Below are 25,704 nucleotides of genomic sequence, written 5' to 3' on the forward strand. Positions count from 1 at the left end.
TATTCTTTGCCAAAAAAAGGGTAAAACCCTAACCCAAAATCTGCACACCACTGCCAGAAATCGCGTCGCCCAGCTCGGTCGCCGCCGCGCCTTGGCCGATTCGGCCCACAACAAGACTCATAACTTAACGGCGCACCTTTCCATACCAGCCCCCGCTCTTTTTGCGACCCCTATCGCCGGTATTTTGTCCTGAAAGGCGTGAAATCTTGCGTGACTCCAGTTTTGGTTATTGGTTAAAATTAGTCAATCGTAGTTCAAAATTGTTGAAATCCACGTGGGTGAAATCTTTCCCATATTCTGCTCTTTGATTCTACACCAGCCCATTCCCTTGCCGCTGCCTGTGTCGACGGAAATCGAAGCAAGACCGTCGCCGGGCGAAATAGGCTGTTTTGGTTTTGGAGTGTTGACCTTCGATTTCGATTTTCCATCAAATCCTCACATCTGGATATTGTTTAGTAAACATATTTGGATCAGTTTCGAACATATCCTCAGCCTCGAAAGGGTATGAAACTCAGATTCCGATATTATCTTCATTTATTTACCGTTTTGGTACAGTTCTGAACAATTAATTTATAAAAATTATTTGACCCCCCTTTCATTCGAATTATCGTGTTTGTAAATTTGTTGGGCAATCTTACGAATGCTGAATGATGTAAAATTTTTGAGTCATGTCAATTAGGTGCCGAATTGACTAAAAACAATTTCCAAATCACAATTTTGAGGTATAAGAATAAAAATCCGACCTTTGAAATGCGTAAATTCATGTTTCAAATTGATAAATAATCCTTGAACGATCGGACCCAAAACAATTAGCTTTCTTTTTTTAGAACAAAAACAATTAGCTTTCAGCATAAAAAAGTTGAGTTTTGGACCGTCCCGAAGTCCCACGGTACATACTGGCTGAAATTTTGAGCATTAAAAATATCATTTTTAATTTCTATAAAAGCCCAAAAAGTTATTGGTTTGAGTTTTTGACGCTATAGGATCATTTATAAGGTAAATTTGCCACTAATTATTGGTCTCAAGTGAAAGAAGTGGATGATTTTCTGGTCCACCCAGAAATATAATTTGTATAGGATTTCAAAAGCCCATTAAAGTTTCTTTGTCCAAATCCAATGTCAGCCCATATACAAGCACCGAAACGTTTAACTCCCTCCCACTCCGAGAACGCGGCTCTTATTTCTGCTTTCAACTATTTCTCGTGTAACTTTTCTGTCAGTTTATACTTAGCTGCCGTTTTCCTTTCTTTGTTAACTTTTTGTTCAAGTAAGTCAATAACTGTTGTTTTTAGCTTTTACGATATATGTGTGCGTGCGTGTGTGTGTGTGTTTCAAGTGGGATGGAGATTCATTTACATGTTATCTTGGTTACCTTTTAGTTTGATATTATTCGTGATAGGGGATTCCAGGTACAGTCTTTAGCTTTTACGATGTATGTGTGCGTGTGCGTGTGTGTTTCAAGTGGGACGGAGATTCATTTACATGTTAACTTGGTTACCTTTTAGTTTCAAAATGATTCAGTTTTCACTGTTGATACGGTGCCAAATTATTGGTCGCACTATTTGCTGAGTAATGGAGTTAGCTATCGGAATTCGATCATAACTTCAGTTGCTTCTCTATGGACTTGAACTTTCGGAGTCTGTTGGCGGCTTGGCGCTGAAACTTTAGACTACGAGAAAGCTAAAGACACGACATTTAACTTTCGGGGGATAAAATTTTTCTTTGGAGAAGACTTTCAGGATTTTAGTAACTTTGCTTTTTTACTCTTCTAAAAAGAAAGAACGGAACTGTAGACTAACTTATTTTTCATACATGTGCATACATATCAAAGTATATCATTATTATATCACGTTTGTGTGTGGATTTTACGTCGTTGTGCAACTGATTAATGGTAGTTACAGGAAGAGATGAGGATGACACAAGCAACTATACAATTCACCAAGCAGCCATACATTGAAGATGTTGGCCCTCGAAGAATGTATGCACATTCTGTTCTTGTATTTCATTAACTTTAAACCAATAGAGCCTTTTCTTTTTACAAGTTATACCAAATTATTTGCTGTTGATAACCTAGTGTCTAGTGTTGTTGAATTAATGATCTTTTTCCCAGTCATGTGGAAGTGTGGGCATTCTTACCATATCAATCTTAGTTTCAGTGAGGATGTCTTCTGCAACAATTGGGAGTACATGGAGGAACCCCCTTCTCTTTATTTGACAAATTACCGCATAAAGTATTGAGATTCCTGCTGTTTGATAGTTGACACATACCCTTTGAGGGTCAGACAATTCACAGTGTTTGAGTTGTCCTATAAATAAATTCTTAGTAACAAAATTTGAAGCATTTACATGGTTTATTGTGGACCAGAAAATCATCCATTTCTTTCACTTAAGAATAATTTATAGCAAATGAACTAGTTAGGATTTATGACTTGAATAACCATCTTGTCTTACAGCAAGACATCTGAAATTTATTCGAGTTTGTGATTGTTCAGTTACTTAAGCTGTACTTGTCGTTCTTCCAGCGAAAGCATTCAGTTTTCTACATTCTCTAATACTGAAATAGTAAAAGCTGCTGAAGTTGAAGTTTCTCTTGGCGTCTATTACGACCCAAATAGAAAGCCTATTGTCAATGGGTTGTTAGATCCTCACATGGTAATTACTCAACTCCTTTTCTTGTGAAATTATTCAGTTGTTTCGTTATATATGTTTCAAGTTTATTTCCCTTTTTCTACTCTTTGCCAAATCTAAATCTTTTCTCAAGAATTCAAGATGAAAATCTGAAGTTTAGGTGGTTGATTTACTTTCTTTATATTATGACCAACATGGTGTTTGAAATTCGAAGGATTGATTTCGAGACTTGTTTCTGAACGTTGAAGTACCGGCGCTTTGGTAGAACCTCTGATGTTATTTCCTTTCTTGTTGGTACTTGGGTAGTGTTTTGTTTCTAATATTTCTTTTGCTCACTTTTTGGTTCTACTCCTTCCTTAATGTCCATTGTGGTCCTATACTAGATGTTTGTTTTCCTTTTGTTTTTTTAATTTACTTTGGATGGATCCCACAATGTATTTTGGAATTTTACATCAAATAAAGTAGTTACTTTGACATTCAAAATGCTCTTATTATAAGAGAAAGTTGCATTTCATCATCTGATCAACAATATTCCATGCTTGTTGTCGTTTCTTATAAAATAATCTGTGACATAAGTTGCTCTGTTCCTAATGAAGATGAAAAACATGTATCAAAGAACCACTTTCCTATTCTTCAGTATGGTCGCCTTCCAAACTGAATATGAATGAACAGTTCATTGTATTTTGCTTCAAAAATTCGATATTGGAAACTGGAAAGAAAAATGTAATTTAACTTTGACGATGATTGGATTATTGAATTTTTGACTGGGTTGTACTTGGTTAGTGTTATATGCTATATATGGATGTCAAGGTAATGGTAACTAGCTTACACGTTAATTTAATTAATACTACAATGCTTATTTTAACATGATATTTGGATTGATAACAGTGTGACAGTGTTAGATTTATTTTACTTTGCACCTTTTTGTGTTTCAGGGGCCTGCAAACAAGGATGGCTCTTGTAAAACATGCGACGGGAATTTTCGGGAATGTCCTGGGCACTGTGGATACTTGGCTTTAGCTCTTCCTGTGTATAATGTTGGATATTTAAGTACAATAGTAGATATCCTGAAGTGTATCTGCAAGGTACCAAATTCATGCTATTTTTCCTTGTTTACTGAATTTAAAATGACAATCTTATGCTCATGAAATCTGAGTAAGTAGAAAATCACGATGACTTTTATTTAAAAAATGTGCATGCTTACATTAAGGAGAATTAATCATGGATATTGACTGCCCTCAGATCCTCGTTAGAACTTATGTGGTTAAATGAAAATATTATGAAACATAAGCAAAAACTTGTATCGAGAACACTGCAATTTCTTTTGACAAGCTTATACAGTTTCTCCTTGGCATAACAGTTTAAGCTCCTCAAAAGGTTATGCAAATGTTAGAAATAACATTATATTTATCAAGTTTAATGCTAACAATTGAATATACCTTATAGGAACATCCTGTTTATATTCAGTTAAGTTACTTGAGCACTGAAACTCTAGCAGGTTATATTACTTGGGTCAGATGTATATGTTATGGAAACACTCTTGTTAGGCATATGATGACATGGTTAAAATCTTCATTACAAGATTCTTTTGGATGTGTCATGAACTCATGGGGTATGTTACAACTCATCAGACAAGTGAACGAGTGCTTCTGACACCTGTATATAATTTCAAATTCAAATTAAAGGGGCTATACTGTGTAGTATCGATTTCCAAAACAACAAAGTTAGGAAGAAAATTAGAATGATGAGGAGAAAAAGGAAAATGAACAAAGTTATTATCTAAGATTAATTGAGTAACAGAACAACAACAACAGGAAAAAGTTTAGAATGCTGAGGAATAAAAGGAAAATGAACGGAGTTATTATTAAGATTTGGTGCTATAGTACGACATCTTTACATTATGTGCTTAGCGACCCATATAGTTTTTACTTTATTCAACTTTTGAATTGCAAAATATTAACTTACACTTGTAGCTCACTTGGCCCATTCCCAGAACAGTTCTACGTGTATATACTTAATTTTGTTAACCTTTAATATTGTGGGTGCATTTTTATGTCTTTCTCAATTTCCTCAAAATATTTTATGTTTTTTCTTGGATGTTGGACTTTGAAATTTGGATTTGATGATAGGTTTTTGTTTGTACAATATTGTTATTTTTGTCAACTCTCTTCCCCCAAGCCATTTTATCAACATTATTTTTTTTACCTAGAGATTAATTTGTGTCCAGTGTACTCATTGACTTTTGAGAGTTCATAATCTTGTTCACATCTGCTCTATTAATAGAAATGCTCCAGAATACTTCTTGAGGAAAAACAGCGTCAAGAATTTCTGACTAAAATGAGAAGTCCGAAATTAGATCTGTTGAAAAAGAACGAGGTAATGAAACAAGTAGTAAAGAAGTGCAATGCTTTGGCAGGGAGTAAGAAGGCTCACAAGTGCTCCAGATGTGGACATATAAACGGTTAGGCACCTTATCAATGACAAAATATTGTTGTTGAATTTATAAATCATGCGATATCTGTCCACGCCTTTGAATATCCATGCCTTTGAATATGTATAAGTGGTAAATGACTAAATGGTTACGGTACGTTTGGACGGTTGATTTGCTTAGGATTAGCTCCTTAACCAACGTTTGTCTCGTTTATTTCCTTCAACTAGTGATATTAAAACCTTGGTGGCCTGAAAACAAATCCATTCTAATCCCAGTGATAGGGCATCAATTATTGAAAAGTACTTGAGAACACATGGAACTTACAAAAATGCTCATTGCCCTAACCTAATCGAATCACTTCATTTCCTCTTTCATACCCTGCCGATAGCTGCACATGGAAATAATCGTCTCTCATTGAAGCATGGAAACTCGAAATCAAAGGGGAACATGGAGATTTCAAGATTTAGAGAGCAACTTACGATCAATATCGGTTGTGGTTGAAGCCATTTATTGTCTTTATTCCACGAGGTCTTCTTTTTCCGCACTCATTTTTTCATTTTTATTTTCCATGTACAAAGTTTTTAGGCACCCAAAAGTTTGTGTTGCAGTGGGCATTCGATGATGGTGACATTTTTTTGTAACAGACTTTCTAACTTTATCCATCTCCGGGTGAGCTCAACAAAGACACAGGGTTACTGGGCATGTGAGGAAAATTTGTTTGTTCTCAGGTAGAGGGGGAAATTAGGGAAAGATTGGGGTAGGGTAAGAAGGGTGTTTCAGTCTTAACACATTAAACTGAATAAATTATCATTACCATAAAAATATACCAAATAAAACATATTTTATCCCAATATATTATATATCCTTATAAATTTGTTATTAATTAAATTACTAATCATTCGATAATCTCATCGCACGACCCAAAAGAGAATGTATAAAAAATGTATTATTTGGTAAAGCATAAAGACAAGCCATAAGAATAGCCTTGAACCTTCAAAATGCCCCATTCTTGCAGTTGATTATTAGTAATGGCTGTCATATCAGATGCATTGAAATAGAGCTGACCTCCTTTCCTTGGAACCGTGAACTGAATCCGAAATTGTTTTTCAAAAACGGAAACCAAAACTGAAAATCCTAAAAATAATATTATGGAATCACGTGGAACCATCAAACCAGTAAATCATTCTTAAATTTTAAGGTCTTGCAACTTGACTCATGTAACCATGCTACTTAATTTATACATTTAATTTTTAACTCCCTATTTTTATTTTTTTAATAAAAATTAAATGTGCAAAATATTTTTGATGTAATTGTTAAATAATTAACTTTAATTAGTTTGATTATGTTTGTTTCTGATTCCACATTTTATTGCAACCGATCCTGTCGGTTTTAGAACCGTGGTCAGGCCTACTTAGGATACAATGCCTTCTCTATTTCTTCTTTGCTGCTATAATATTTGTACTTGTAGAACGAGGATGCCCTCAGTTGTCTTATATTTGCTGCCGAACTTAGGATTACCACTTACAACTTGATGCTGGAATTTCCACAATTTCTGTATTGTAGGCATGGTTAAAAGGGCATCTTCGAGAATCCAACTTGATCGTGTGAAAGTTGACAGTTACATGGATGAATGTCAATCTGCTCTCTCCCACACCAAGGATTTCAAGGGAAATATCAGTATCTCTTCTATACTTGATCCTAGAATAGTCCACCACCTACTAAAAAATATGCTAAATGAGGTACTCTTTCATTATCTTGAATTGAAGAAATACTGAAGTAAGCTTTAAGAATGTTTTGCTGTACTCTACCAGCATCATCATAAACTTACCTCTGGTTTTATTTTTATTCTTTCAGTTTCTGTAGTTCATGTTTGTCTTTTGGGTTTGTCTTCAGGATTGTGAATTGCTTCATCTAAATGATAGGCCAGAGAAATTTATGATCACCAATATTCTGGTGCCACCAATTTCCATACGCCCTTCTGTCTTTGTAGATGGTGGAAGACAGAGGTCATTTCTTGCATTACTATACATATATCTTTCTCTATATATTGGTTAGTTTTATGAGGGAGTTGAAATTGCAGCTTTTATTGTGAGCTTGTTAGAAGATTGATAGCAGCTTGAGCTTAACTAATTGCACTAGTTGAATAACATACACACGGAATAAATGTTTTTCTTGCTCTTTAGAACAACCAATGTCTTTTTAAAAAAACACCGCCATGGTCATGGTCGGGGGGATGGCTGACCCCTACTGGTTCATATGACAAAAAACAAATGGAGGGGAAAGATTCCTATTTATTTACTTCTTGTAAGGCTACCCGAAGTTCTTATGTTGCGCATAGTATTTCAGTGGATGACAAGTTGTGTAATCTATTGATGAAAAACTTGAGATTAAAAAAATGTTGCGAATGACTTGTGAAGAATGAAGTCAAAAGGTTTCATAAGGTTCAACTGATTTATAAAGTTGTGTTGGCTAGTTAGGACTTTTTTTTCTTTCAAGAATGCAGGGCAATTTAGTTCTCGTGTAGATCACCTATTAAGATATTTTGTTCAATCGTTCATCTTGTAAGCATTTTCATGCTTACATGGACAATCTGCTGTTGCTTGTGTCATAAATTTGAGCTCTTTTAGTTTCTATCTATTGAATTTTTGAAGAATGAACAAACTGTAATACACCAAGTTCTGGGAAACATTTCTTTAAGTAAGCCTGCAATCCTTGCCTTAAATGTGTCCATACCCTCCCCTTGAGAGAGAAATCATTCTGAAGACGTTTCTAACTCTTCAATGGTTGGTGCAGCAATGAGAATGATATTACAGAGAGACTAAAACGCATCATCCAAGCCAATGCTAGTTTGCGGCAAGAAATTGAAGAAACAAGCCTTTATAGCAAAAACATGGTATATTTTCGCTTAATCACTTCTCTTTGATGAATCTTCTGTTTAAAACATAGCTCAGGAGTTGTGGTGGCTATTTTCTGATATTTGTATGTTTTTTTGTTTGTTTAACCTGACTATCTGTGGTCTTCAAATTGCTTCAGGCATGAGGGATAAGAGGGAAATATTGATAAAACGTAGGAATGAGGCTACCTACCTATAGTGATACGGCCTGAGTTCTGAGTTCTCAGAGCTTTCTTATATAAAGCAGAACAAACACGCGTTGAGGCAAAAAATTAAAGGTTTTTCTTAGTTGATATTAAATAAGACAGAAATTAACCAAGGACCTGGGTACTCGAGGTATCTTTCCATGTAAAAGAACTGATAGCGCTGAGTTGATTCCTCTGAATTTTCTTAGTCACTAAGGAGAAGACCTGGAAGTGATGATTACAGAAAACAGGAAAAGAGATCTTTTTGTTGAAATTCCAGTCTAGAATAGTTTTATTTATTAACCAATTATTATGTGGATTGTGGATGCATGGTGCACTCATGTATTTTCTGTCTCAAAGTACCAAAAACATAACGCCCTAATCTTAACTTTGTTGTTCAAAAAAATGTGGGGCTAGACTAGCTGGGATGATCTGCAATTGGAGGTAGCACAGTATATTAATAGTGAAGTCCGTGGAATGTCATTTTACATGAATGCTGCCAAGCCATTGAGTGGTTTTGTTCAGCGCCTTAAAGGAAAACAAGGAAGGTTCCGTGGGAATTTGTCTGGGAAGCGTGTAGAATATACTGGAAGGACTGTTATTTCTCCTGACCCAAACCTGAAAATTAATGAGGTCTGGCTTTCTACATTTCATTGAATTAGTTCAGGCTCCTTCACCCGTATTTGACTTGCACTTATGGACAGGTTGCTATTCCTATACTAATGGCCCGAGTTCTAACTTACCCTGAGCGTGTTTCACACCATAATATAGAGAAATTGCGACAATGTGTTCGTAATGGACCAAACAAATACCCAGGTGCAAAATTTATTAGGCAACCCGATGGTACAGAGATGTAAGTGTTTGCTTTTCGTCATATAATTGTTGCCATTTCATCAGGGGTGAAAGTGATTCTCAATGAACATATTTGTTGTCTTGCAGATCCTTAATGTTTTCTTCCAGGAAGCGTCATGCAGACGAGTTAAATTATGGTTACATTGTGGATCGACATCTTGAAGATGGAGATATTGTTTTATTTAACAGGCAACCAAGTTTGCATCGAATGTCAATAATGTGCCACAGGGTACTTGCTATTATTCAACTTAACTGTTGATATCACAATTAGATGTCTTCATTTGCATTGTCTTATTCTTTTTGCCTTTAGGCAAAGATAATGCCGTGGCGCACCCTGAGATTCAATGAGTCAGTTTGTAACCCCTACAATGCTGATTTTGATGGCGACGAGATGAATATGCATGTGCCACAAACTGAAGAAGCCCGAACTGAGGCTCTTACACTGATGGGGGTAAATGCTCATTGATTTTACATTAGCTTAGCTTTGCTCGGTGAATGCCAATTTTGACTTGTAATGCTAACACGGGACCTTGTAATTATGTGCCTAGTTAGTTGTCTTGTCCAATTGTCCAATCTTGCCCATAAACAATCACATCAGAATTTTTGTCTTGGATACAGTAGAAACCATTGTTTAAGTGGAAGCATCTTTATATTACCGGAATTGTCATCTTTTACTGTTGTTTCCATGTGTCATGTAATCATATTGGACAGAATTACAATTCCTTTTTTCCCAATGGAAATTATTTTACTGAGGTCATCAAGTCAGACTCTTACTGGTTTTAATTCTGCACTTTGACGGTTATTATCAGTAGCTGTATGGGTAAATGTTTGACGGCTGAATTGATGTCTGTTGCAGTTACATTTCTACTGTGCTGGTGGAATATTTTCCGTCTGGAAAGAAAAGCTTAGAATGCATTTGAATGATTAACTTGGAGTCAAGTATTTCAAATCCATAATAATAATTTCATTGGTTTATTTGGATAAATTCATTTTACAATAGATTTTAAATCCTTAGTTAATTAATTTTTGAATAACGGTAGTGGATTTCAAATCCATCTCAATATAGATTTATTTCAAATTCTTTCTTCAAATACCTCAACCCTTCGATCCAATTGCAACCTTAGATCAGTGGTGGAAGGATTTAAGGATGAAGGATGGGAGCTCAACTTTAACTGATGATGCTTAATGTTCTCAAATGCGGTTTGTTAAAAAAAATGATATAATCTTCGTTGTAGATGTTCACAGAGTAATGGCTTCTGCAAAATTTTATTTCATATATTTTTTCGCATTGCCTAAAGAATACTACAGGCTTTCTAGTTTTGTCATTTCAATAACTTCATCATTGATTAGTGCTGTTGTGTCAAAATGCTGGTCAACTTCACTTCTCTGATGTCTTGATAACAGCTGTTAGTTTCAATGAAAATTGACGTAGCATACCTTGATAAAGCTTTGTCGCAACCTAGGAACCTTTGTACGATGCTTTTTTTTCAATTGATTGCTGAACTTCAAATAGGTGCACAAGTGCGACTGATTGTTGTAGTTAGACAAGTAATGTTTTTTGCACCTTTCCTCGTTGACATTTATTGGCCCTTTTTTTTTGTTCATGTTGTTGCAGGTGCAAAATAATTTATGTACTCCAAAGAATGGGGAAATATTGGTAGCTTCAACGCAGGATTTTTTAACATCATCATATCTTATAACAAGGAAAGACACATTTTATGATCGTGCTTCCTTTTCTCTTATGTGTTCGTATATGGGTGACGCCATGGACCCTATTGATTTGCCGACTCCAGCCATAGTTAAGGTTTGTCGGTGTGGCTCTTTCGCTATTAGGCTTCTAATCAGTAGTGATCGGTCCTAACTATTATGCATATGGGAACTCGTGTACCATTTATTTTCTTGTCCTTTTATCTGACCTTTCTGCTCCTTTAACTTTGTAGTCACTTTTCATTATTCATTAGCCTTGCTACACTTTTGCTTATTATTTTTATCGTGATCGATTTTCATTCCCTGAGTTGTGGTCTTAAACAGTTTGTTTATTCTCATTACATGTTTTCATCCATGGGATTTGTTGGATTTGAATAGGCCTGACACTTTTTATTTTATCTATCCCGGTGATTATGTTTGCATGTTCTCATTTATTGGAAAGTATTGTTTCTTCTTGGTGAGAAAAATTCGACTATGCAGTAGTGACCTCTAAAGATAATTTTTTGTGATTCAGTTAAGGGCTACTTGATAATGCTACTAGGCGTTTATGATATGGAGGAGTAACTAGGGTTCCTCCACACCACCTGTTGCATCGAGTGTTTAACAAAGTAAAGATCAGCTTAAATTGAGGATCATGTTCTTTTGGCTTGACATGGAATGCTTGAAAAGGTCTTGCTCAAGTTTGAACTTAGAATAAAACTAAACCAGTAATAACGTGATCTTATAAATCAGTATCTAAACTAGGAAATTAACACCACCTAATTCCTAGACTCAAGTCTACTAGAGATAGATAGAATAAATTCCTAATGATCATATAAAATTAGCTAAAAGATATAGTTTCTTCAAAACAAAATATATCTTTTAACACTCTTCCTCATGCTGTTAAGTGAACTACTTCAATTCCAAGCTTGCTCATTAATCTATGACAGACAACACCAGGAAGTCACTTTTTGAGTATATCTGCTAGTTGCTTATTAGGGGACACGAACCGGATACAAATCAATCCTTTCTGAAGTTTCTCTGGCAACCTCACATGTTTTGAACTGTAATGATGTACAGGATTATGAGTGACATTGATCACCAATTTATTATCTCAACAGAGCCTTTTAGGAGGTTTGTTCACTTGACCTGTAGGTCCTCCAAAATTATCTTGAGCTAGAGTTAACTCACAAGTTACTAGGCGATGTATCTAAATTTGGCTTATGCTCATGATCGTGAACATTTTATTTTTTGCTTCTTGAACTCGTAAGATTCCCTCCTAAAAAGGTGTGTACCTAAATTTTATCTTTTGTCAACAACTAATCTTGCATAGCCTGCATGAATATAAGCTTCAAGAACAAATTGATACCTTTCCTAAACAAGATTCCTTTACGTGGTATCCCCTTTAAATAGAAATTTATGTCCTACTTTGAGATGAATGTCTTTAGAAGTATGCATCAATTGGCTTACCAAATAAGTCTCACAACCATTCTTTTTTAGATGGATAGGAACCATTATCCTCAACAATATCCTTTGAAATATCTTCAAGTCTACCATTAGGATCTATACATATGTCAGCAGGTTCACTCCCCAACTTACTAGTTTCAGTTAACAAATCAAAAACATATTTTTGTTGCAGTAATTATACCCTATTTAGAGTGCAATCTCCATGCCTAAAAAATATCTCAACTTACCTGGTTCCTTTGTCTCAAATTCTCTTAACAACACCCCATTTTAATTTCCCGTGCTATATTTATATCATCTCCCATCATTTGCAATGCATTCATTTTCCCTAAGGATGATTTTTATAAACAATTTATCATCCCCAATTGGATGAAAAAGAATTTGAAATATATTATAAACAACCTGTATTATATAATATTATATTATATAAGATTGAATATAATAATAAATATTATTATCATTATTATAAATGTATTCATAAATATATTATTTGTTTATTTATTTGGTATTGTATTAATTTGCAATATGGAACAATTATATATGTATATATATAATAAAAAAAAATGTATTTAGAAGAATAATACATATACTATTAGTAAATCTTAAATAAGCATGTTTTATTTATTTATTTATTTATTAATAATTTAATTCAAAAAATATTCACATTTATATTAAATTGTCATCTTAAATTTCTTGGGCGTTGCAATCGATGTAATAATATCAATTTATATTCAAATAATCATCAATGAAATTCAATTCCTATCTTGACTTTTTTATAGTTAAATAGAAACATGCGCTTTAACTAATGTTTGTCAATCAACAATCTCATGCAAGCGATAAAAATTTTCATCAATGATAAATTAAAAACTACTAAGAATGATGAAGCTAAACAACACAATTACACATGGTTGTATTTAATGTAGTCAGTTGCTTTCCGTAAGAATTGAGAAATTCAAAAACAAAAAATTATTAATCTTAGTCGCTTCAAAAACTTGAGGGATGAAAAATTTATAAATTGTTACGAAAAAAAATAGTTGGTCATTCTAGCAATCTACGAATAACCGATAATAGAAAAAGCCAAAGAACATAAAATTCCAAGGTATGGTATCGTCTTTCTCAACAAAGAATTAAAATTTAGCCACGTAAGGCCATAAAACTCTAACAAGAATAAAAAATACGAAACTGAAGCAAAATGTTATAATAATTGAAAAATCTAGCCGCGTAATAATATAAATAATGTGCAAAAAATCTTGGCAACCAAGAAAATGAAATAATATGCCGAGAGTTTAGTCCCAAGAAAATTAATATCTCTTTTGTATTATTGCCCTTTTTTCAGTATTTTCTTACCCTTGGATTCTTCAAAGATCACAACCAAAACAGCTAAAATCATTGTTCACGTTTACTTGTTCTTAAAATTCCAAATTCTTGAGTTGGCACACAGTTCTAGCTCATTTCACAAACTCTATATCAATCTTTTCCTTGCAGTATGATGCCGATGTGCCGAACATGTCCAAATGTATTTTTTTTCAGCGTTTTAACTTGAATTCATCACTTTCACCTATATTTAAAAAAACTATGATTAGGAACTATAAACAATAATTCACAACTAAAATTCACCTAATTACCATAAATTAATTCGAGTTACTATGTTGAATTATAAACACATCAAATGTATCTCATTCTACTCTTTAGTTTGAGTTAATAACAAGACTCTGGTAACTTATTTTTTTTATACTTATTAAAGCTCAACATTATTTTGTCATTCATAGTGAAATGTAGTGGTAGTTGATGATCAAAATTTTCTTCTGTTCGAATGCTGCTTGTGCAGTTATGCAGCTTTCTTACTGATATTATTCTTGCATGTGAGCAGGGACGTAGGCAGAAAAATTTTTGACCTAGGGCTGAATGACTCGATAAACAATAGTGACATGAACTAGATATAAGCTACTGCCCTGCTGTTTTTCGTCGAATAAAACTCATCGATTATTGAAACAGTATCTATCCTTGCACTAAACTTTCTTTCAATGTAGATAATTATATAATCTGCCAATAAGTCTTCTTTCATCTTATTCTAGAGTGAGATATTAAGAAATTTCATAGCCGAGAATGATCGTTCAGTTGTTGCCGTAAAAACATGAAGCGTTAAAATAAGACAAATCAAATCTTTAAGAAAAATGTACCGGAGCCGCGAGGCAGGCATGCTAGGGCGGAAGATTTTTCCCGTCATAGTGCCCCGAGTGAAATTTTCTCCTCGAAACTCGCGTTGGGGCGGAAAAAACAGAAAATCCATTAAAAATATACATCATGCGGAAGTTAATCTCAAGCTCTATACATACCAAAAATCTAATCTTCTATGACTTCATCACTACATAAGCTGAAAAATAACTACAAACTCAACCAAGCCATAGTTTGAATCTTTCTGCATAATAAATGGAATAAACTAATTAAGTAGCAAAAAACAATCATTTCACCTCGTGCAAACTCAATCGAGGCCCTCTGCCGCATAAGCTTTTCAAATCTTTTACCAGAAATTCCTTTCAAATCCTCATCCTTACAACTTTTTTCAACTCGAGACCTTTGCTTACAAAAGTACAGTTGATAGAGTAATTTCTCTTATGATTAAATGAGTTGAAAATAATTTTAGTGGGCTAAGTTAGTAAATATAATTATTTTATGAACTGGACAAAACTTTAATGTAGGCTAAAATTATATATATATACTATAATTACTAATAATTTTTTTTTTAACCAGGGCTGGAGCCCACCCCAGCCTTTGGGGTGGCTCCGTCCCTGCATGTGAGAAAGCTACTCGTGCAGCTAATATAGCTTCTCGCTGGTGCTTAACATTTTTTATTTTCTATTGGATAAGTTATCTAAGTACTAAGTACTAAGTAGTACTTTCTATTGCAGCCATTGGAGCTTTGGACTGGCAAACAATTATTTAGTATACTGCTGCGCCCACATGCAAAAATGAGAGTGTACGTAAATTTTACTGTTGCAGAAAAGAATTGCCAAAAATCTGCCGAGACAATGTGCCCAAAGGATGGGTTTGTTTGCATTCGTAACAGTGAGTTAATCAGTGGCCAACTTGGAAAAGTTACACTGGGTAAGCATCCTTTTTCAGACTTCTTTCCTAGGCTGGACTGGTTGTATATCTGTAAGCTAAGTTTTTATCAATTATTATCTTGTCTAAAAAATTTAATTTTTATATAAAAAAGCATCTAAGTTGATTTTGTATACACATTATATATTAGTTTTACATTTTCAAACTCATTAATTTCATTTTAATATAAAATATGATTTTTTTAGCAAAAAATTGGTTTTATTAATATAAAAAGATTTTGTGAAAAATCTGTTACTTGTCTAATAATTTTAGAAACACGCTGTTATTTATATATATAAAAAAGAAATATGCTGTCAAAATAATGGACCAGTTTTTCAAAATTATAACTAAATGAAGTTAATCATTGGAGGTATTCTGGGTCAAAAATAAAGAAATTTGAAAATTTGGGTTTCTTGGTGCAGGAAGTCGAAGAATGGCTTGAAAGCCTAAATGAAATTACTTGGGTTTTTGTATATGGAATCTTTTTAATGGGTTATTTTAGTAATTTTCGCTGAATTAGTCGTTCTTTGGAGAACGTTTCCTACTTTTGGGCTTGTGAATATAAAGCTAATATTCTAATTTTTGTTGTTGTATAAAATCAGGTAATGGGAACAAGGATGGTCTTTATTCTGTTCTTCTTAGGGATTATGATGCACATGCTGCTGCTGCTTGCATGAATCGGTTGGCAAAGTTAAGGTGTGACCAAGTAGCTGTATTCAATAGATTTTCTATTCAATCGTGTATAGGATTTCTCTATATAATTTTTTAAGCTGTTGAACTTATGCTTACGACTTTGATAATATACCGTTTTTCTTGTATGTCTCTGTGCCCCAGGTTACTTTTAACAAATTATTCTGAATCTTGTTTTAGTTTGTTTATGGTATATATGTAAAGATATCAGCCTGTCATATAAGTCCTTGTAGGTACTTTATAAAATTTGTAAACTATGGGGTGGGGGCCCTACTTTTATATCAACAAATTCAACTCCTCATACTTTTTCTCCTACAAAGGATTGAAAACCGTTCACGAGTTGGAGTTGCTTTACCCCTTTTGAGTTCCCTTTCATCTTTATTTTCTACTTAACGATAAGACATGAGTAGGGGTAGCTTTGTACTATGGAATCTTATGTTAATTCTTCAGGTGCTTCAAATTTCATAGCCTTTTCAGAACTTAATTTTTAAGCGGATAGCATGGAGAAATTTTGACCTGCCTTTTTGAATTACGAAGTGAGAGGAAACTTTATTTATTGATACTGGATCATTTATAGAATATTGATATCCTTCAACTTTCTGAATGTGTTCATAATCTGTTTGATGTCATTTCAGTAAGGATATGTATCGATTCTAAATTATCCGTGGAAACTCTAACAAATCGGAAAATCTAAAGTCTAGACAGAAAATAGCAAACCATGTATACATACAGTATTTGACAGATGAAGATCTTTTTAACTAGGGGTTGAAATAAGCCTTTTGGTCCTGATGTCAATGATTTATGTGTTAGGGTTGTCCAAAATTCTGTTGATTTTTATTTCATTTAGTCTTATTAACTCAATACTAATGAAGTTGCTTAGGTTTAAACTCTGATTGTCTTGCTGTTACAGCGCTCGATGGATAGGAAATCATGGATTTTCAATAGGAATTAATGATGTCCAACCCGAGGATGTATTGAACAAGAAAAAGAAGGATACAATTCATGAGCAGTATGCCAAGTGTACAGAGTATATCGATACTTATAAATCTGGAAAACTGGTCCCACTACCTGGCTGTAATAAAGCTCAGACACTTGAAGCCAATATAACTGCAGTCCTAAATAACATCCGGGAATCTACTGCAAAGGTAATTGGTTCTATCTTTTGTTAGTTTGATGACTGTTGGCTTTTAATGATTATCTTTACAGTTTCTAAAACTTCAATAATGGTTACACAAGTTCTTTTAACTTTGGCCTTTGGCTGGTGCCAATCAGATCACGTCACCTCTTCTTTATTTTTTAGTGAAGTAGTCCATCAGGGGTTCAGCTTGCTACCTAGCCTTTCCACAATGGATTTTACCGGATGTACTCTGCATTATTTTATCATGTCTAAAACTCCAGATGCAATGAACAACTGAGCTTTAAGTGAAATGAGTTTCTCTAGCAATGACTTGGTATTCTTCCTGTTTTTCTCGAAGCATTTGTTGCGGTTGATTCTGCTAGTCCAAAATAGGAGCTATAGTTTCTCTGGGATGCTGTTTTCTCTACTTTATTTTCGATGAAATGTGTTTTTACAGTGTCTTTAGAAATTTCTTTTTCCTTCCAAGTTTCAACTTCTTTATAGACTAATATACTTATTGGACATGCTAATCTCTTGTTTGTGCTAGGTTTGTATGGAAAATCTGAATTGGAGGAACAGCCCCCTAATCATGTCACAGTGTGGTTCCAAAGGATCTCCTATTAATATTTGCCAGATGATTGCATGTGTTGGTCAACAATCTGTTGGTGGTCGTCGAGCTCCAAATGGATTCATTGATCGAACGCTGCCTCATTTTGAAAGAGAAGCAAAGGACCCAGATGTATGCCATTGTTGTATTTGATAATTAGTATTTTATCTCTTAGTTTCTGGGATAATAGATTACCTTTGATTTTATTTTTATAATTCTTTTAAAATAACTGGCAGGGTGCCTGCAATTGGTTTGTGAATAGAATGAGAGAACATACGATGAGGCCATATAACTTGACCACCATTGTAATCAGAAACCAAGGAAATCCTAAAAGATGAATTGCCTAGGGAAATTTCAGGGCATTAAACTTGACCACCATTATATTCAGTAACCAGATAAATCCTAAGAGGTAGCAACTGGATAACATGGATCTATGTACATCCTTTTTGTCCTAATTAAATAAAACATATGCTTAATCTTTCAAATAAGTAAAAAAATAGTGTTAAATCATTATATTATGTATACCTCCAACTTCCAAGTGAAGCCAAGGTTTACTATTGATTGATATCTGTAAATAAGTTATCACAATTTCGTGATCTTCAACTCAAAGTTGAAAAAAGAATATCTGCAAGACCTAAACATCATTTTTGTGTTTTGAATGCAGGCTAAAGGCTTTGTTCAGAATTCATTTTATTCTGGATTAACTGCAACAGAATTTTTTTTCCACACCATGGGAGGGAGAGAAGGTCTCGTAGATACTGCGGTATGGATAATTATTTTTATTTTATAATTGTTTTGTAAATGAAAGGTAGCAAATAAAATTTTTTCCTCTATGATTGACCCCAACCATCCTTTCAAGCTTTTAGAATTCCATCAAGGATAAATGTGTATGTTGCATATATAAGGGTATCATATCGAATACGATACAGATACAACGATACGACAAATTTTGAAAATATAAGATTCGATATGGTTGGGATACAATAATCAAATATTTTACAAAAAAAATATTAAAAATAGAAAAATTTAAATTTGATTTTTAATTTTACAAATTTAATTTTTTTAATAAGAGTAATCGTAAAAAAATTCAATTATATGTGCAACTATCGTAAACAACAATAGTGTTAAAAGAAAGTTAACGTATCAATTAGAAAATTGTCACCACATATCGAAATTGAAAGAAATATCGCTATTTCGAGTTATCAAGTCCGAAAACACATTGCAGCTTTAGATTATTTGAATGAATTCATAGCGCCGTTTATAATCATAAAAATATTATTTTATGATAATGTTTTCGTCGTTGCTTTGTGTTCAGACCGCCACATTTGTGATCTGATCGAACCTATTTTATGATAATGTTTTCGTCATTGCTTTGTTTTCCAACTGGTCAAACCTCCAAAAATTCAACGACATGGATTTTGCTGTATGTGACACGCATTAAAATACAGTTAACTTATTTGATACTTTTATTTTCTGCACCTTTCTTTAAAGTTGACCTTAACCCAACTACGTCGTCAATTTCTTTGCACTCTGCATAATTGGCTAACCATCGGTCTCCATTTCACAAGAAGTGTAATGTATCGGCATTGAGATGCTTTGGGCTCGACAACACTCTTGTTTTTTTACATTTTATCGACCATGAGCATGCTATGATATAATGTGTAAACTTGGTCATGTGAAATTTGTGTTTTGCTTGGAAATTTTGTTGTTTCCTAAATCCTGCCATTCATGTTATTTTCTATAGGTGAGACCTTGGTGTGTTTGGTCGGAGGGATTGTAGGAGGTTAGAAATTGGATGGAGGGTACTCACCTCACTTTCTGTTGGTTGTAAATTTAGATGGTGAGATGGGTAAACAAAAAGTGAGGTGGTATTTCCTTAATTTTGAGTTGTAGTAGTGAAATAAAGAGACAATGAAATGTTATACTAAATTTATGTGGTTCAGCTATAAAGGTCTATATCCACGACAAAATACCTAGAGAGCTAGAACTCTGTTAAATTATCTTATTTAGATTATAGTTATCAACTCTTTATTAATGTTAAAATATATTGTAACAAATATGGTATGAACTATTCGTTTTACCTATTCAGTCTGGCACCTCCTAAATTTGAACTTAACCGTTCAATTATAAGCACAATAAAGTCTCGGAGAAAAACTTACATGATGTTGGGTTCTAAAATATAAGAGAAATAGAAAGCAGGCAGGCAGACATACATATTATGTCGAGAAGCAACACCTCTTTTTCATGCTTGCGTGATGTTATCTCTATGTGACTGTTGTTAATCCAGCTCAATAGACTATTAATATTCTTGCAGGTTAAAACTGCTGAAACGGGGTACTTGTCGCGTAGACTAATGAAAACTATGGAGGACCTATCTGTTCACTATGACAATTCAGTTAGAAATGCAAGTGCTTGCATTGTTCAGTTTATATATGGAGGTGATGGTATGGATCCCGCACAGATGGAAGGGAAAAGTGGACTTCCATTGAACTTTGAAAGATTATTTATGAAAGTCAAGGTCTTGGAACCTACTGTTTTTCTCCTCATCTATTGAGGATATTTTTAGTCACCAACTAGCAACAATGTCCTCTCTTCTGTTTATTCATCCTTTATCTTTGTTATCTTGACAGGCCACCTGCCCTGCATTAGGGCAGCAGATTTTATCTACTCAAGATATTAAGACTATGATAGAGGAAATAACTGATGAAAGGCTCTCAAAATTCAATATCACTAAATGGGGGTGCTCACTGGATTTGCCGCCTAAAAAAGGATGCTTGGAGACTTTTGCTGAGTCGTTATCGAAGTTTATCCAGGAAAAATCAGGGAAATCAACTCTCTCCCTGAAACTGAATGAAGGACAAGATTCCAGAGAGAATCAAGTTCATTTGGAAACTGTTGCTGCAAACACTGTAGGGATCACTAGGCAGCAACTACAGGTAATTTTGTTTTCCGCTTCTAGACTCCTTCAGCTAGAGTTGATTCTCACCTTTGTTTTGAATTCTCCAAAGTGCTTTTTGCATGATATTAAAAACTTTGTTGAAACATAGTGGCACATTATTTACACTTTCAAACTTATATGCGTATATGCCTAATTTTTTTTATAATGGTCTCTATAGTATTTAGTCTATGAACCAAATAATTAAGCTTTGCAAGGGAGATGAAATTCGTAGATTTGATGTGACTGGTTATGTATAACTTTTTGGTTTATGGTTGGGTAAATTTTTTTTTTTGTTGTAATTGTCTCTATAGTATTTAGTCAATGAACGGAATAATTAAGCTTTGCAAGGGAGATGAAATTCGTAGATTTGATGCGACTGTTTATGTATAACTTTTTGGTTTACGGTGGCTATTTCAAAAGCTAGAGAAAACATAATCTGTAGTGGGCTGTAGTGGCCATTAAACAAGATTGGGACAATATGGTTTACTCAAATTGGACCTTTTGAGTTTGGTGATGTTTTTCTGACCTTTTGAACCATGATTATTTGGAATTGTTTTGTGCTTGACATAAAAAGGCTTTGAAAATTATGGTGTTTAGACTTATTAGTATTCTTAATATTAATAAATTGTTTTTTTATTCTATATTTGTGCATTTATTCATCTGTACGGATCTAAGACACTCCTTCATGCATGGATCTTAAAGCAGTAATTTTTCCATAAATCTTTAGGTATTCTTAGAAACCTGCATCTCTCGTTATCATTCGAAGAAAATCGAATCGGGGACTGCAATTGGTGCAATTGGAGCTCAGAGTATAGGAGAGCCGGGAACACAGATGACATTGAAAACTTTCCACTTTGCTGGAGTTGCCAGCATGAGTATCCTTTCAGATAAAAAATGATCAACTAACATTATCTTCCATTTTATTGTTTTTTCAAGTAGGTTAACCTTAATTTTACCATAGATGTTACTCTTGGGGTTCCTCGGATATTAGAAATAACGAATGCTGCTAAAACGATCAGCACTCCAATTATATCTGCTAGACTTGAGTATGTGGACAACGAGATCAGTGCAAGAATAATAAAGGGTCGTATTGAGAAAACACTTTTAGAGCAGGTAATCTTCATCCATATTAATTGAGGATTATGCAGTGATACATAATGGAGATCATCCGGCAGAATTTAATCGGAAATGCATGGGGACTTTTTTTTGTAACGCTACTAAATAATTGGGACATGGAATTTGAATTGTTGTCTTTAGATGGTGATTTTGTATGGTAAAGGTCTTGTTGCAGGTTATGTTTGCATCATGTTTCCATTGTCCTGATAACTTCAATTAAGCACATGCATTTGGAGTTTTGTCTCCGATAATGATAATAGTTGGCTTAAAATTTGTGCGATGCCAGTTTGCTACCATCGAGCATCAAATGCTTTCTGAACGGTCAAGATTTTCTTCCAACTTCAGCGTTCTTTGAAATTTGGCTTAGGCAACTCCATCAATTTTCCTTGCTTTGTGACTTTATGTGATTGCAAAGTATCAAGTTGGTCCATTGATGAAGTCATATCTTTACTCCGTAGGTAGCTAGAAGTATTAAGACGTCTCAAGCATCAAGACAGGCATCCGTAGTTATAACACTTGACGTGAAAAGATTACAAGATTCACAACTATCCATTGATGCATATACTGTAAAAGAATCAATTCTACGTACCCCGAAAATGAAATTGAAGGAGCAGGTATGAATGTGCCTCACTAATCAATCCTTTTGTTTGTGTTTGTATAGAAGCTTTGCTTTCACTGACGCTAATGTTTGCCGCAGCAAGTTAAGGTTTTGAATCCCAAGAAACTGGAAGTGGTTCTGCATGCTGATAGAAGTGCACTTCAATTTGAACTCCGAGGGGTTCTGAAAAAGCTCTCCAAAGTAGTTGTGAAGGTTAGACTTTAAATTTTCATTCTGAATAATCCTCCAAAATGCTAATGTGTATAGCTGTTCTATGGCAGGGAATCAATTCGGTTGAACGTGCTATAATAAAGAAAACAGTGGAAAATGGAAAGGAAACTTTTGATTTACTTGTTGAAGGGTATGTTTCTTTAGGATCTTAGTGGATTTTTCATTCATCTATGCTCAAGCATTATGATGGAAATATGTTATTATTCTGTCTGAATGCTTTCATTATTCAGCATACATTCTAGTTTCCACTAATGTTCTAGGCTCAAAAATATGACTTTTGAGGAAAAAAATGATGAAAATGTGTTAATTTTATATTTGGGTTTTTTCATTATTCAGCATACATTCTATGTTCCACCAGTGTTCCAGGCACCAGTTGCTGTACGTACCCCTACATATACCATGTACAGTGTTCGCAAATTATCATGTGAAAGTAAAACATCACGCGGTTTGTATTTAATTACAAGGATTGGGCTTTTATATGTATTATCAACTTATTTAATATGACTTATTGAGACCAAATACATACACGATTTTTTCAACTGGGTTTTGCAATGTTTCTTGTAACATTATAAATTGTGAATGTAGAAATAAGCAGTATGTCATGAGTGGATCTTGTTGGTGCAGGGGCAAGCCTTTCAATGGTTTATACAGCTAAGAGCATTCATGGCATGATTATGTTGGTGAGTTGTTTTGCTATTGTTTTGGCGTGCAGGACTGGACTGCTATCTGTCATGGGCATTCAAGGAGTTGATGGGTGTAAAACTACGAGTAATCACATTATTGAAGTAGGTAAGACACTTGGAATTGAAGCTGCGAGAAAGTCAATTATTGATGAGATACAATTAACCATGTCAAGTCATGGAATGAGCATAGACACACGTCACATGATGCTTTTGGCTGATTTAATGACATCCAAGGTAATTTCATTTTTCAGAATTTGATATTTGCTGGTTTATGGTCTTTGGGACTGCAGTTGTCCAACTCCGACCTTACTGCATGGCGCCAATGCGGACAACCACTACCTAGTTGACCATCAATTGTTACAATTTCTATTCTATTAGTTTCACATTTTCTTTCAAGTATATGCTCGAGTTGGGTGAAGCTAACTTTATACATTTCAATGTGAAGCAACCTTACATGATTATGAAATTTATTTGTACATCCCTGGATGGATGTGTGAGGAGAAAAGCAAGAGTTTTGACCAAGAGGATAGAGTGAGAAAGTTGTCATGTCACATAATCAATGAGCATCGGGAATGAATCTAAAATGTGTGTTTTTTTAAATCTCTTCAAATTATGCATTTGTCAACCAAATCTTTTCATGTTATGCATATGTCAACCATGAAAATGGCAACCTTAAGTAAATGTTGTAGGCAATTAGTCGGACTGTTATGGGCTCAAGCATGTCGGGCCTTGAAAAAATAGTGGGCTGAAAATATAAGGGGGAGAGTTTGTTGGAGGAGATTCATTCAAGCACAGTTTCAGATATTGGCTAGCGGTTGCTAGGGCAACAGAATATTGTAATTTTTATTTCCTTGGCTGAGTAGAAATACTCAGATTGTTGAATCCGTTTATTCCCTTCTACATTTTGTTATTTAATACTGTGATTTTGAGTTGTCTGGAAAATTAGTTTGTAGAGCAGGCCCTTTGCTACGTCTATTAGGTTTCGTTGACAACAAAGAAGATTCTGACTGATATTTCTGTAACTTTTGATGTTAAACTTCATATTATCGCCTGCTCAATCATGCATGACTATCTTTTCAGGGTGAAGTTTTGGGAATAACAAGACATGGGGTGGGAAAACTGAATGACAGTGTTCTAATGCTGGCTTCATTTGAGAAGACCGCAGATCTCCTTTTTAATGCTTCTGTGAATGGGAGGGTTGATAGGATTGAAGGAATTAGTGAACGCATCATTATGGGAATACCTATACAAATTGGCACAGGAATGTTCAAAGTTAGGCAAAGGTATGCTTTCCATTGCTTTTGATAGTCATATGATGAACTAATTATCGATGCATTAAACATATAAATGACATCAAGGTTGATTGAGTTTGACCTTACATAAAACTCGATCTAGTGTGGCTCTAGTTCTGAACTTGTTAATGTCAATCATTATACTCGTTAGTTAAAAACTAGTATATGATAAACATTTTATTCTTATTTCCCTATGCAGCGTGCAGCCTGTTGAGTTAATTTATGGTTCTGATCCTATTATTCGCTGAAATCGTTGAGGAAACTTCCTGCGAAGATTCTATGACAATATATGGTCCAACAAAGTGATGATGCATTATGATTGCTCTTTATAAGAGGCACTTCTGTATTTTGGTGACATATATATTGAAATTCAACACATTTCTTACCGACCGTAGCCAGTCCCTTGCCATCTCATCGGCTCTTGTAGGACGCACATGCTGGTTTGTCATTTTTTTACGGAGTCCGCCATCTGCATATGTTAAATAAATGAATCTGAAAACTTGTTGATTTGCCAAGATGCATCTTATGTAGGAGTTTTTCTAAAAATCGTATTTCCACATATCGATGAATATAATAATAAACAAATATATGAAAGTGGATCGATGATTATCTCTATCCATTGAATAATTTGTAAGTATTATGTTTTCATCTGATTTGAAGCTTTCTTAACACTCCAACCTTCGGTAGATGTAATATTGTTTTTATAGGTTGTATGATTATGGACTTCAAATTCTGTTATTTATAGGCGTTTTCATACCATCAATAAGAAAAATTGGGAAGTTTGAGAGTCAAAAAGGAGGGACAGGGGCGCATGCGTGTCACAACAGTCTAATATCGAGATATCATGCATCGTTAGTCCAAAATTCAGACTATGGTCGTCGTCGCTATCAACTCAATTTTCTTTTTGTTCATCTTGATATGAGCCACAACATGATTTGTTCAAATTCAAATATTTGTTACAATCTCCTACTTGGATCATATACATCATTCACCGAAGAAGAAGAAAAAATATATGAATCATGGAGATACGTCTTCTAAGAGAGAGTAATATCTTTCATGTGTCACAATTCATTACGTTTCTCAAATTTGTATAACTTGATGAATAAACCTTATATTTATTCGAGATCCAAATTTATTATTGTTTTCTCAAGATAACTCAATATGTATATAATTGAATATGAGAAATATCATA

At 34.2% G+C, this 25,704-nt stretch overlaps 1 protein-coding gene across 5 annotated transcripts; it reads left to right on the forward strand.

The window, feature by feature from the left end:
• LOC142553327 (DNA-directed RNA polymerase III subunit 1) lies at positions 1-25,027 on the forward strand. Of its 5 annotated transcripts, none has more exons than XM_075663502.1 (28): positions 1-502; positions 1,901-1,977; positions 2,522-2,651; positions 3,563-3,712; positions 4,911-5,088; positions 6,622-6,797; positions 6,952-7,064; positions 7,852-7,951; positions 8,554-8,769; positions 8,841-8,989; positions 9,076-9,217; positions 9,299-9,439; positions 10,604-10,792; positions 15,048-15,243; positions 15,843-15,936; positions 16,841-17,075; positions 17,595-17,786; positions 18,319-18,417; positions 19,969-20,172; positions 20,285-20,590; positions 21,320-21,467; positions 21,554-21,705; positions 22,167-22,322; positions 22,406-22,519; positions 22,588-22,667; positions 23,250-23,454; positions 24,301-24,503; positions 24,712-25,027. In XM_075663502.1, exons 2-28 carry the CDS (start codon positions 1,907-1,909, stop codon positions 24,758-24,760), a joined length of 4,188 nt encoding a protein of 1,395 aa, XP_075519617.1. In that variant the 5' UTR covers positions 1-502; positions 1,901-1,906; the 3' UTR covers positions 24,761-25,027. The 5 variants fall into 5 exon arrangements, with proteins under 5 accessions (XP_075519617.1, XP_075519619.1, XP_075519618.1 ...); XM_075663504.1 differs by lacking the exon at positions 1-502 and adding an exon at positions 1,183-1,203; XM_075663503.1 differs by lacking the exon at positions 1-502 and adding an exon at positions 1,197-1,266.
• The last annotated feature ends 677 nt before the right edge of the window (positions 25,028-25,704 follow it).

This window comes from Primulina tabacum, chromosome 8 (genome assembly GCF_025594145.1).
Source record: "Primulina tabacum isolate GXHZ01 chromosome 8, ASM2559414v2, whole genome shotgun sequence".
Taxonomy (NCBI): domain Eukaryota; kingdom Viridiplantae; phylum Streptophyta; class Magnoliopsida; order Lamiales; family Gesneriaceae; genus Primulina; species Primulina tabacum.

What these genes read in the sequence shown, in the direction of transcription:
- LOC142553327 (XM_075663502.1), top strand. Translation starts at nt 1,907, where the DNA reads ATGAGGATGACACAAGCAACTATACAATTCACCAAGCAGCCATACATT. An exon ending in GTAGATGGTGGAAGACAGAG is followed by an intron (nt 7,065 to 7,851) that starts GTCATTTCTTGC and finishes TGGTTGGTGCAG; the next exon opens with CAATGAGAATGATATTACAG. An exon ending in TCTCCAAAGTAGTTGTGAAG is followed by an intron (nt 22,520 to 22,587) that starts GTTAGACTTTAA and finishes GTTCTATGGCAG; the next exon opens with GGAATCAATTCGGTTGAACG.